At 42.0% G+C, this 12,929-nt stretch overlaps 1 protein-coding gene across 1 annotated transcript in view; it reads left to right on the forward strand.

Moving 5' to 3' along the window:
• SLC12A2 (solute carrier family 12 member 2) overlaps positions 1 to 5,869 on the forward strand; it is a 96,723-nt gene extending 90,854 nt beyond the window's left edge. Inside the window, exons 26-27 of the mRNA XM_061625298.1 lie at positions 96 to 163; positions 3,251 to 5,869. Coding sequence (XP_061481282.1) covers positions 96 to 163; positions 3,251 to 3,386 — 204 coding nt within the window. The 3' untranslated portion in view covers positions 3,387 to 5,869. The remainder of the gene's footprint in view (positions 1 to 95; positions 164 to 3,250) is intronic.
• The last annotated feature ends 7,060 nt before the right edge of the window (positions 5,870 to 12,929 follow it).

Raw genomic sequence — 12,929 nt, forward strand, 5'->3', positions numbered from 1 at the left:
GAATTCCTACATCTGTAAATCTGCTACTTCCTGATTTTTAAAAATTGCTATTTAGTCTTTGTCTTACATCAACAATGTTTTCATTTTAATTGCAGAGCTACCGCCAGATTAGGTTAAATGAATTACTGAAAGAACATTCAAGCACAGCTAATCTAATAGTTATGTAAGTACAGCTTTCTGTGGTTCTTGGCATCAAAACCAAATGTTTAGAAACAGCATAATACTGCTTGGAAACTGTTATCAATACTTTCAGTGTTACAGAAAGGTACTGGCTTGGTTTCAGGGTTGCACAGAGTGGAACTTCACAAACTGGACACTCCTCTGTTTAAGATAAGATGCAATGTTTGGGCTGTCTTTTCTTGGCCAGAAGATGGCAACAGAGTATCTGTGGGGCGAATACCTAGCTAGGTTTTCAAAAACATGTGCCTATAATAATGATAATGCTAAAATGGTTATAACATTGACACTACAAAGTTCTCTGTGATGTCCTTCCCTGGTTCTCCCTGTCAGGTTCCCACCTGCTTGTGGCTACTGCCTTTCACTAGGCACCACCAGGGACACCACCAGTCCGGACCGTCCTTTATATGGTTTCTCACTCCGCTCTAGCACAGATCTCACTAGATCCCTCTGCTAGGCGGCACCACCAGTCACTTTCTGTAACCAATACTCCCAGAGACCTTGCCTCAGTCTCTCTATAGCTTGTTACTTTGTGACTGCGTATGCTGTTCCCAACCCCCTTGTATCTTTATAGATAACGCATACAACTCTGGGTTGCTCTGGATACTTGACTTGTTACAATATCTCCCTTCACTGCTGCCACCATTAGATACTGTTTCTGTTCAGCCTTGGTAATTACCTTGCCCTCCCTTCTGGTCTGTATATTCCCCCAGCCAAGGATCAGGCCTTTGGTAAACCAAATAAGTATTTATTTACTAACAACAGGAAATAACAAGATTACTTTAGGAATGTTTCACAAGTGTATGGTTTCATATATGGTCACTCTTTATGTTTCTGTTCATATATATACTCTTTAAGTATCAGCCAAATACAATCCAAACTTCCCTCAGAACTCTGCCAACCAACCCTCACCAAACGACCTCATTCCAACCAATTCAACAACTTTTCTTCCTTAACCGACTCAACCCCCCCATCACTCACAAACCTCCGTTTATACCTTCAGCCAGCCAGCCACTCAGCCAATCATCATCCAGCATACTTCACCCTCTCACTCACGTCTTACCATCAGTCAATTACCATACATCACCTAATAGACCCACACTTACCATATTTACAGATGCTTAACCTACAGGAACATCACATTCTCCTAATAACACAAGAAGACCTCAGATACCTGGTCTTCCCCTAGAAAATAGTCACCTGGGCAATGAACATGAGATGCTTGAAAACATTTATGAATTCTTATGCTGTGGGAATTAAAAGGTCACTAGTGCGCCATAAGTAAAGTGCAGCCATAGGTCACTAAGCTTATGGAGCGCTTTCTCTTAGGTGATATCCAGTGTTTTACTCAGCACAGACCCATTGAAATAGATGGACTTGTTACTTATCTGCATTAATTTCAGTGGGTCTACTCTGAGTATAACTTAGTTGGATAGCCGTTTTTGAGAACACAGTGTTGGATACAGTGTGTTGGATCCAGCAGAGGATCCTGCTCTGTAAACTTAGATGCTTCTGTGGGCAGCCAGGTGGGAGGCCATTTTAACCTATTTCCCCTTCCCCCTGCATCCTTCAGCCCGTAGATCAGACTTGGCCACCAAGCCTCCTCATTTGGCCCCCAAGGCCATTTTAGGGAAGCCACATCCATCTGCCCACACATAATATCAGGCGTGGGGCAGGTAACGCCAGGGCTTCAGAGGAACAATTGGAAGCTTAAAATGGGCCCCTAGTTGTTTTTTTGCTGGAGCAAGGCACGCTCCCAACTTTCCCTCAGCTGATGAGCTACATGTGCCTTGTTCAAGGTGGGCAAAGCTCTTTCCATTCAGTGGAAATGCCTTTCTCTCCCAGCACTGCTCTTTGAAGCTGCCCCATGAGGCTCCTTTCCAGGAGATGTGCAGAAGCCTTGCAAAGAGCTTTGTGAGCCTCTCCATGCTTTGCTTTTACACCTCCACATCAGGGGTGAAAACCAGAAGTGCAGGGAGGCTTCAAAGAGCAGTGCCAGGAGGGAAAAGCAGTTTCTGTTGAATGGAAACTTCTTCCCCCTCCTTGAGCAAGAAAAGAAGTGCTTTGAGAAGGAAAGTCAATGTCGGAGGTGGAAAGGTGAAACATGGGGACACTTGCAAAGCTTCTTTCCCTGCTCAAGGAGGGGGAAGCAGTTTCTATGCAGTTGAAACCACTTCTCTCTCCCAGCACTGCTCTTTGAAGCCTCTTAGTGCTTCTCCTTTCCTCATCCGAAAGTTGGAGGTGAATAGGAAAAACGTGAGGAGACTTGTGAAGCCCTTTATAAGCAAGGGATTTTGGCAGGTGGATGGGACAAGCCACCTGTCAATCATGCGGCATCATTATTACACCATGTGATTGGCATGTGGGTTACTCCACCCACCTGTAAAAGTTAGCCCACAGGGTTATCTGGCCCCCAGAGCCAAAAAGGTTCCCCACCTCTGACCTCTGCTGTTTCAGAGGATACCCCAAGCTTCTGGAGCAGATTTTTGGAGGCACAGGAAAGGCCGCAAAGGAGCAGAAAACAATCATTTGAAAGATAGAGTACATTGCTTCAGATAATCAGTGGCAAATATAATGGAGATGGTTTTATCTGCTCCTTGAGGATTATGGTATTTATTGTTTTTCTATATTTGTAGCCCACCTTGAAGTCAGTAACAATGAAGAGTAGGATATAATTTTTTCAATTAATAATGAAATGGCCTAATTCTGTGCATATTTCCAGGTGTGTAAGTCCAGCTGAATTCTGTGTGCGTTACTCCCAGTTAAGCCCATACAGGATTACAGCCTTGTATTGGATAGTAGCAAAAGCAGTATATCAGAGGAATTTGGAATACATTTCTCCAAAGGCTAATGTGGTCTGCTATATGACTAATTCTGTTAGGCACTATATAGTACTAAGCATTATTTAGCAGCAAAAATAGTTTGGGTGACAAATCAATGTAAAACTAGCTTATTTAATAAAATGTAAATAGTAGCTGTCCATCTCAATGATTTTGAAATATTTCCTTTAACTGATCCAGTTGTGCTGTTACCCTGACATAATATCTGGTTTATTTCTCTGTTTCGGTTTCAGAAGTTTGCCAGTTGCACGAAAAAGTGCGGTATCAAGTGCTCTATACATGGCCTGGATAGAAGCTCTTTCAAAGGACCTGCCACCAGTTCTCCTTGTTCGTGGGAATCATCAGAGTGTTCTTACTTTCTATTCCTAAGCACTACTGCATGATATGCAGCTATGAAGAAATGGTACTTCAGTGCCTAAAGGGGAGAGACTGAGATGTTTGATTAAAATATTAACATCACACACAGGCAAAAAGTGACTACTCTTTCACTATTCCACTGACTTGAAAGCACACAAGGAAAGTCACTATACTCCTAGAGTTGTGAAAGCTTCAGTTTTCTTCTAATTCTTTTGTAATTTAATCTTGCTTAATGGGAGAAGATTTCTTGTTGGACTGAAGAATGAATAAACAGGTTTTTCTTTGCTACTTGAGCAGCAGCAATAAAAGTGTTTATTTTTGATCAATGAAAGGATTATAGATTTATAAAAGCCTTTTAGCCTTGAGGTGCCTTCTGAAGTTAACCAAATTTCACATCCATATTCCCTATTTTGTAAATTTATAAAGAATATCAGTCTGCCATTAGCTAGACTTATTTTAGTTTCGAGACTCTTCCATCTTAATAAAAATGCTGCGTTCTGGTCTTCCATCAAGGTATTAGTTTTTTGTTGTTTGTTTCCTATTGTTTCGAATGGTGTGTATGTTTTGTTTTTTAAAGATACCTGTTTTCATCCGAGACAAAGCTAAAAAGTGGGGCAAGTTGGCTGTAATAAAAACCAAATTTGTTACATTAACATCTATATTATTCATTTTTTACCACTTAATAAAGCTAAAGTATATTAATTATGAGAGGACCCTCTTCTCAGATTGCATCATACCTGTTTTTTCCATTGAGCTACCTTGGTTGAAGGTTAGTGGACCAGACTTCTCTCTGCAGCTGTGCTGTGAAGCTGCAGTTCTGTTATAGGATGCTGTAAATGATGGGAATGTTGATGTGATGCCATCTAACAGGATACTTCAGTCTTTCAAGGACTGTCTACATGAAGTTTAATAGTATGTTCATCTACTTAAATGGGACCACATTTTTATTAGAGGCGTCCCAAGGGCAATTTATTAAGTTGTCAGCATCTATGTTTAGTCTTGTTAAATACTCAGGTTTGATCCTCTTGACCGTATATTTTAATTTGTATATGATGACCTTGTGTATTGAAGAACTGCCAATTCGTGTGCCCTTAATTTGTGTGTATGTGTGCATGGTTCGACTGCTTTATATTTTTTTACTCTGCTTACTGAAGAATCACTTGAGGTTTTATTCACTAGTTTGTAATAGTGCTTATGCCTGTTAACTGTAAGAGTTGCCTAAACCCCTTTTTCATTCTCTTGGCGTTGATATGGGGTAATACGGGCTAGATTGAACATTGTTTGATATTTTCATTGTTTGATATTGAAGATACAGAATATAAATACACAAGATTTTATGCTAGACAAGATCAAAGTAAACAAAAAATATATTTTGGAAGTCCCAGTTACTGAGACAAGGTGATTCTTGCAGATGGTGATTTGCATTCTAGTAAGTTCAAACTCTCACTGTCTTACCAGTGTTTATTGTGTTCTCCCTTTTTCAGATGTGCAATACAAATTGGCTGCCAGGTAGAGTAAATCAATGCCAGTACCCAGTCCTCATAGGAAATTGAAACTTTTATAACAAGAGCATTTTTTTTCTAAAAAACATTCCCAGTGTGTAATAGCATTGATAACTACAAGTTTGCAGTGCTTATTGGCATAATGGTAGGGGACATAAAATTATTTAATGAATCTGAAATTCCATTTCTATTGTTTATCTACAGACAACAGGGCATGAACTTAGTGCTGCTATCAGGAAAAGGTATACTGGTACACTTACTCAAAATTTTGCCATTTAGGAAAATTCTGCTTGTTGTTTACAAAAGGACCCAAATGAAATGTGTGTGTGTGTGTTGTGTAAAAATATAAAATTGATTTAAATATGGATGGGAGCAAAATGTATTCTGTACTAATGGTTGCTTCTCACATGAGAATTCTCAGTATCTCACTCTCTCACACACACACACAGAAAATCAACCATTGTAAAATTTATTATAATGCTTCAGTAAACTTAAACTATAACTTGTTAGCAAGAGGCAAGTTTATGATATATAGCCATTCCAATTTCTATTTAGTATGAACTGAAATTTTCTTTTTGGCATCATGTTTTCTTCAGTTCCAATCAGTAATGATTTGAAATAATTGTTTTCCATTGACACTCAGCAATACCATTTCTGTAGATGAAACTTCATTTTATCAAATCAGGAATTCTTTAGAAAGTAGCTAAACAAATCAATTATTTATTCATTTCATTATGTTTGTATTAGACTTTACTTTTTACATAATTTGTTTTATATGCTTTTCTGTTTATTTAAAAATGAACTATGGTCTTAATTTAAGGATTGAGCTTTGGTTGGTACTATCCACAGTTTGAAGACGTCATGTCATATTTTGATGATGTTGTACTGTAACTGTCACATACAGTGGATTTTCTAATGTTTTAACAACTTAAGTATTGCAGTTACTACTCTGTAATTGAGGAGGGATCACTGCAATAAATGGGAGTGAATTAATGTGGTTGCCTAAATCAGCCTTTTTTTATTAATGTAAGTTTTTCCCTGTGGTTTTCAATACTCTTTGTGCCTCACCTAACATGTAATATGCAGGAATACCCAGACATTGCAAGTTTTGATATTTCAAGCACTTAAAAAAAAAAAAAAACTTCCATAAACTGTAGGTAACAAACTTCTGGGAAAGGAGTCTGAGGATTCAGATAGTGGTGATGAGAGATGAAGTTCTAGGCTATGATGGCAATGCTGTGCCTGTTTGGTTGGAGGCAGTATGCTTCTGAATGCCATTGCTGGAAGCTGCAGGACGAGAGAGTGCTCTGTGCTCAGGTCCTGCTTGTGGGCTTCTCACTGGCGAACCAGATGCCTGTGGGAACAGGATGCTGAAGTAGATGGACATTGGCCTGATCCACCCATCTCTTAGGTTAATTCTGAGGTTTTCTGCAAGTATTTCAATAGACAAATTCTCTGTCATTAGAGAGCCAGTGTGACGTAGTGGTTAAGGTGTTGGACTACAACCTGGGAGACCAGGGTTCAAATCCCCACATAGCCATGAAGCTCACTGGGTGATCTTGGGCCACTCACTGCCTCTCAGCCTCATGAAAACCATATTCATAGGGTCGCCATAAATCGGAATCGACTTGAAGGCAGTACATTTACATTTAGTAACATTTTATCTCAACTGACAAATCTTGTGTTCTGTACTCCCTCAGTACCAACTATAGTGTGTATATAAAGTTAGGGTTCTTTCACTTGTCAGTGTGTACTGCTTGGTCCTTGTGCTGAATTTCTTGTCTACTTTTAGATAGTTGCATAGTTTGAAGAGATCCAAAAGGATCTCTCCTGTCTACTATTTATTTGCCTCTGGAAACATCAGTCCCAATACAGATCATGGTTAAGTTCAGCATGGTTTGTCTCCAAACTGACCACCTTTTCCAGCCCTCTGCTTTTTTTCTTCTAACTAAATTACCCATGCATGAGAGGACCTGCCATCTTACCCCATGACTACTGATGTTTCACAGGAATCTTTGCTGAGGGACTTAGCATTTTGAAAGTTTATTTTGTTTACACCCAAAGATCAGAAAACAAGCTCCATTTAGAGCCCAAGAAAGGAGTATGCATAAAAACGTAGACCAAATGAATATAACCATTTCACTAAAGTTGCAAAAGCAAAGACGACAGTATATAAAACAGGAAGCTTCTTGAACATAGGGTCTCCACAGCAATTAAATTTATATATTTATAACTTTTTCAGCAGATAAAAGTACTGTTTTAGAGATGACATCTCATGTAGTACAAAACACTTGTTCAACCCCTGTAAGCCACAACAGCCAGGTAAAAAGCTACAAGATACTCTCTACAACTATCATAATGGATAATTTCTTCAACTGTATTTGAGCTGCTTGTATATGTGCATACAACCAATTCATCAGAACTCAAGAATACATGGCAGCTTTGTAGTTGGGATCATGAAACCTGCAAGGAAAGATTGATAATTCTCCCAACAATAATGCTATACAATATTTTGACTAGGTAGCACCTGTGCTGACCCTGAAACTTTGAGAGGGTGATTAATTGTGTTGGCACAATGGAAATAAGTACAGCACTTTGCTTCTCAGTCAGGAGAGTGCTGGAGCTTTACAGGCCAGGTGTGGCCAACCATTTTGGACCAGCAGGCACATTTCAAATTTTGAGAGAGTGCTGGCAGCGCTCGGAGCTGGTTCTAAAGAGCGGCCAGGTTGGGCACTGGCCCGAGGGCCCCGGAGCTACAGGAGCCCCTGAGGGGCCCTCTGCTCCCCTTCTGCAATATGCCCCCCCCACTTACCTGTCAGCCGGCTTTTTAGCATTGCCCTTAATGAAGATGGCGGCTGCAGCTTTCCTAAGGTACTGAAGCCGCTGCCGCCATCTTAGTTGATGGCAGAGATGTGCGTGCATAGCATGCCATCAACAAAGATGGCGGCGGAGGCTTCATTCCCCTTAGGGAAACTGTGGCCGACATCTTCATTAAGGGCAATGGTAAAGACTAGACAGGTGGGGGGCTGTGGGGGGGCGCATGTATATGCGCGCACACACACACACACACACACTGGGGGGCCAGGGCAAGCTGATCCCCAAGGGCCCCTGCATGCCTGGAGACGGCCCTGGGAGCACCAGTCACAAAATGGCTGCCATGCAGGTGTGGCATAAAACAAAATTAAGAGAGTAATCACGGTGAAGCTTTTTCTAGCATTGCATTTCTAAATTAGAAAAGGCTTGACCTTTTGAATTTCTGTCTGCAGTGCACCTGTTAAAGGCACAAGAATCCTATTTTTCTCCAATGCCAGCCCTAATCCAAAGTCTAGGCTGCCATCCTGTACACACACACACACACCTGGAAGTAAGCCCCATGAAACACAGACTTACTTTTGAGTAGACATGCATACCATTGTACTGTAAGTTAATTATACAGTGAATTCTTAATGAGTCCCAGGTCTTTAGCTCCTGTAAAGCAGGAGACATGCCTAAGCCTCTTTTCAAAGTTTTCATGTTTTCCTTGGGGGCGGGGAAGGGGCTTCTTGAACATTCACCTTCAGTTATCAATTGCAGTTCTCACTTCACTCATTAGCTAATGAGAGTGAAGCAGCCAGGGCAGCTCATTTTATAGAAATAGCTTAGATTTGTGTACATTTTACTCCATAACTTTTTTTCTAGGGGGCTAGAGACAGCAACCCCTGTATAGGCCTTAGGTCTCCCCCCCTTTATTTTGCAAAATAACATACGAGAGTCCTTTTAGAGACTCCTACTAGGGGGAGTGTCAATCCAATTCCTCCCCCACATGCGGTACTCTTCTCTCTAATGGTGGTCATCAAAGTACTTCAGAGGACAAGACTGCCTCCACCATCCTTCCCAAATCCACTTTAGCCAATAGCCAGGGAGCCAGAGTTCAATGCGTCACACAAAGCCGTCTTCTAGCAGGCTACATTCTACAATACTGTGTCTCGGGAAGAGGGCATTGAGACCCTGCACGTGGGAATTGCAGCAACTCTGTTCAACACTGCCACAGCATTCATTGGAGGGACCTTGTCCATTGCCAGCCACCAATGTCAATAGGGACTAGTTGCGTAAGTGCACATCTTTTCCCCTTGTTAGTTTCAACAACTACTTAGTGAACTGGCAGCCTGGTAGCTAAAGAAGTTATGGTCTCTCATCGAGAGTCATTCACAAAGAAAGGAGATATCCTTTGTTTTTGGTCTGTTGAGGAAAGTTCCTGTTGTAGGTCCACAGTGTCTTATGAAGACCACCAGAACTGGTCACAAAGAAAGCATTGCTTTCTTGTTGGTTCCTGGCAAGGAGATACATGGTGCCATAAATTTTCCTCCTTTTGGCTTGCAGCAGGAATTTTTCTGGGTAAAGAAGGAACCAGCCTTGACTCAAAGATGAGCTTTGTTCCAAGGACATTTTTTTTGTCGGACATAATCCAGTATCCCAGACAAAGATGTATTCTCTCAGGTGGCAGCAGGGCCACCTCTCCAACATAAAGAAGAATCCAGTCTGGCTGCCAAGAGGGCATGGCTCTTGGCCTGATTCTGGAAAGGGGGCGGGGTATCAAGGAGAGGAATCCACCTTTTAACTGCCACCCAGCTGAGTATTTTTGAGGTAGCTCCACAGAATGCCAGAGCCTAGCTCAGCAGAACAGCAATTTGAGGTCAGCACTAATTTGGTCAGTACTGACATCTAAAATGGCAGGTGGAGCCAAGCAGGAGGGAAGCAAATCTCGTCCTTAGGCAGATCTTTCTTTTTCTGCCCCTGAGTGTTAAATCTCTTCATTCAGACCTTTTTCCAACTGAGTCAGGGGTTTACAAAAAAAGGATTAATCATCCCAGGAGTGTATATCTTTTTAATTGGATAAGAGCCCTGATATCTCAAGAAGTTAAGGGTTTTCTTTTAAAACCTCAGTGCTCTCACTGGAAGGAACAAAGCAGTCTCAGAAAGGAAACAGCTTCTCATTAACTGATCATTCCCTGGTTATCAACAGGCTTCTGGCTTGGCTCACTTCTGGACTGTTGTAGTGGTTTTTAATTGTTACTTAAGCATCTTATTACTTTTGAGGGAGAAAGGCAACATTACATATTTGGTTGTAGACAGAGTTTTGGGCTATGCTTTGACTTGGAAGCCAGAAGAGTCCTGAGAGGAGAGAGCACTTTCCTTTCATGGCATACCTTCCTGTGCTTGCCTTCTCCTCTCCCCATCTGGCACTGCAGCAAAACCGGTTGGGGAGGACTGCTATTGGGCTGCACATCTCCCCTCGCCTTCTTGCATGTCAGGTCTCAAAGTAAAGTAAGGCAGCTAGCTGCTCAGACACTATGGCCCATCCTGGGCATCGCTTGGCAATACCCCATGGTGTTCTGCAGCACCTCACAACAGCCTTAAAATAACATTAAGTAGTAATTAGAATCTACAGCTGCCAAGATAGCAGTGTGAATACTGTAAATAGTAAACCCTTTAAAAGGATTCACTGAGGCCTTTTTTATGTTTCCTACTTTTTTTAAAAAAAACCCTCAGAAATATTACTAGTGGTTGCTTTGGTCTCTCCCCCCCCCCATGAGGCAAAGCAGGCATATGGGAGAAAGATGGCTGCTCTTGGTCTTTCCTTTTCTGAGGGAGCAGCCCCTTTTTTTTTCTAGGAGGATAGAAATGGCCCAATGGCACTATTAAGCCTTAGGAACCTTGGTAAAGAAGGTGGAAGCAGTACTGTTGGTGAGTTGAAGCTTAATATTTGTGGGAGGGCCCTTTTACCCCTAGCGGAATGTGAAAAGAAGAAGCAGCCCCTTGTGGTGGTCCTTAAAATGGTTGTTTGAAATTAACGTAACCACAGACTCTGGTCTTCAATAATTGTTTTTACCCCTAAGAGGTTGGTGTCTGTCACTTGGTAGAAGCTAAAGAACAGCACTGAAGGGTCATTGCAGCATTGCAATGAGAGAAAGCATTGCAGCATTGAGTACTGCCATGAGAGAAAGCATTGAGCATTCTCTTAATTGCAGCATTGCATTGAGAGAAAAGGCAGCCTTGGCTCCCTTTTCTGCATGGAAATCATTTCCCTGCATAAGGTGTGGGTCTTGAATGGCACAGAAAAAACTACTGACTGCATGGTGGTTCAGTTTTTCAGTTAAAAACACAGTAGAAAAGAAGGGCAGCTCTGTGTTCCCCTGAGCAAGCAACTCTCTCCTTTCCACTTATGAGGAACAGGGCTGGAGTGTGGCAAGGGCCAGATAGCATCATTGAGGCCTAACTTTGAGGTTAGAACAAAATGGAGACAGGTGGTAACTTCCAGGCCTCCCTCTCCTTTTTTTACAGCTGCCGCTCCTCCCCCTCTAAAAGTCAGAAGTAGCACTGTTACTCTGGCCTGAAAAATATGTGGGCAATGGCTCCATAAACTTTAAAGGCTTCCTTCCATGTGCAATCTTTTCAATGGTCAGTTTTCTAAAAGTAGAATGCAGCTGCCTTGTCCTGAGTTGGACCATTGGTTCATCTGTCTCTGTGTTACCTGCACTGGCTGGTGGCAACTCTCCAGGATTTGGGGTGGGAGTCTTTCCCAGCCGCTCCTGGAGATGCTGGTGATGCCTTACATCTGAACTACAACCTCCCTCTTGAAAAGATAGCTGAGTACTACAGTAGTTTTCTCTATATGGGATTTGTGTGTGTGTCCATGTGTGTGCATAGTGCATACATGGCCTCACAAATTTTGGCACTGTCCTACTTCTTCGCTGAAGACTGCCTCTTCTGTTCTTCAGTTTATCAAAAGATAACAGTACAATCCAGGAGTCTAGAGATCTCCTGAAATTTAGGTCTGATAAGTAAAGTTTTCCTGTGTTATTTGCAAAACAAAACTGTTTCAGAGAGCTTTTTACCCATTTCTCCTCCAAGAGTCAGAGATTGTCAGGCCCAAAAGTTGTTCCTGAGAAAACAGACACCGTGTGTGGGCACAACTTGAGGTAACAGTACCTCATTTCATCAAGAGACTCCCTGTGCCAGATCCCTCTCGGAAACAGAAGAGGCGTTGGGCTGTCTGGTGAGGAAAATCAGAGTTTTAGAACTTTCTTCTGTGGAGAATGTTAAACACCTCCCCATCCCAGAAGTAGGGTGGTGAGCTACCTGAGCAGAGGCAAGGGAGTTCTTACTAGGTGAGGACCTTCATGTATTTTCTTTGAAGTAACTGCAACAGGAGGAGCAAATTGTTTCTTTTTAAAGATATGGCTCTTCTCCGAATTCCTTGGGAGCAAAAGATGTGTTTCTGAGAGCAACAGCAGAGAGCCTGTTAGCTGCTCTCTTAAAAGCTATGCTTTTTTCTGCCTGTAGCTTGGCAGCAGACAGGATCAAGCTAAATGGATGGATTGTAATATTTGGAGGGTTTCTTAGTCTAATGTGGTATTATCCATTGTTAACTGGGCTTGGATTGTTTTTTTTTTGAAGGAATTTGTAGAGATAACTCCACCACCATTTGAAGGTTGCAGTCATACCTTGTGCTGGTATTACATAAAGATGAATCCTGCAGAACTAGGAGATCAGCCACCTTTACATAGGGATAAGGAATGACACAAGCCCAATGTCTGCTGGGCAGTGCTGGGGCTACATGAGATGTACTCCTGGTTCTAGGCTCCTGGTCTGCCTAAGGCATTACTGGGACACAGGGGAGGAAGTTCCAGAAGTCTACTTAGTAAAGGGGTTAGGGAACACATTGCCTAGCTTATCTCCCAGGCTCTCCATTTCCAAAAAAAGGATGGAACAGCCCTTTCTGTGTATGGAGCAGCTCCCTGGGTTGCCTTAGGCCCAACACACCTCTAAAAGTCTTCTTTTGGGTGAGCAGTGACTCAGTCCTCCATCTTCCTGTAACATTCAAAGAGTGTCAAGTTTGTTTCTACTGAGTTATCCTTCCACAAGAGGGTCCTGCACCAAGCACTAAAAGGATTTTTCCTCCCACCCTGTACTGGGCATCCCTTTGCTTAATGCATACACAGCATTGTTTTGTAGGCAGCGTGACTTGTTATATTTATAAGCTACCCTGAGAAAAACTGAAAGGGTGAAGGAG

The sequence above is a fragment of the Rhineura floridana genome, chromosome 1 (genome assembly GCF_030035675.1).
Source record: "Rhineura floridana isolate rRhiFlo1 chromosome 1, rRhiFlo1.hap2, whole genome shotgun sequence".
In the NCBI taxonomy this organism is placed as follows: domain Eukaryota; kingdom Metazoa; phylum Chordata; class Lepidosauria; order Squamata; family Rhineuridae; genus Rhineura; species Rhineura floridana.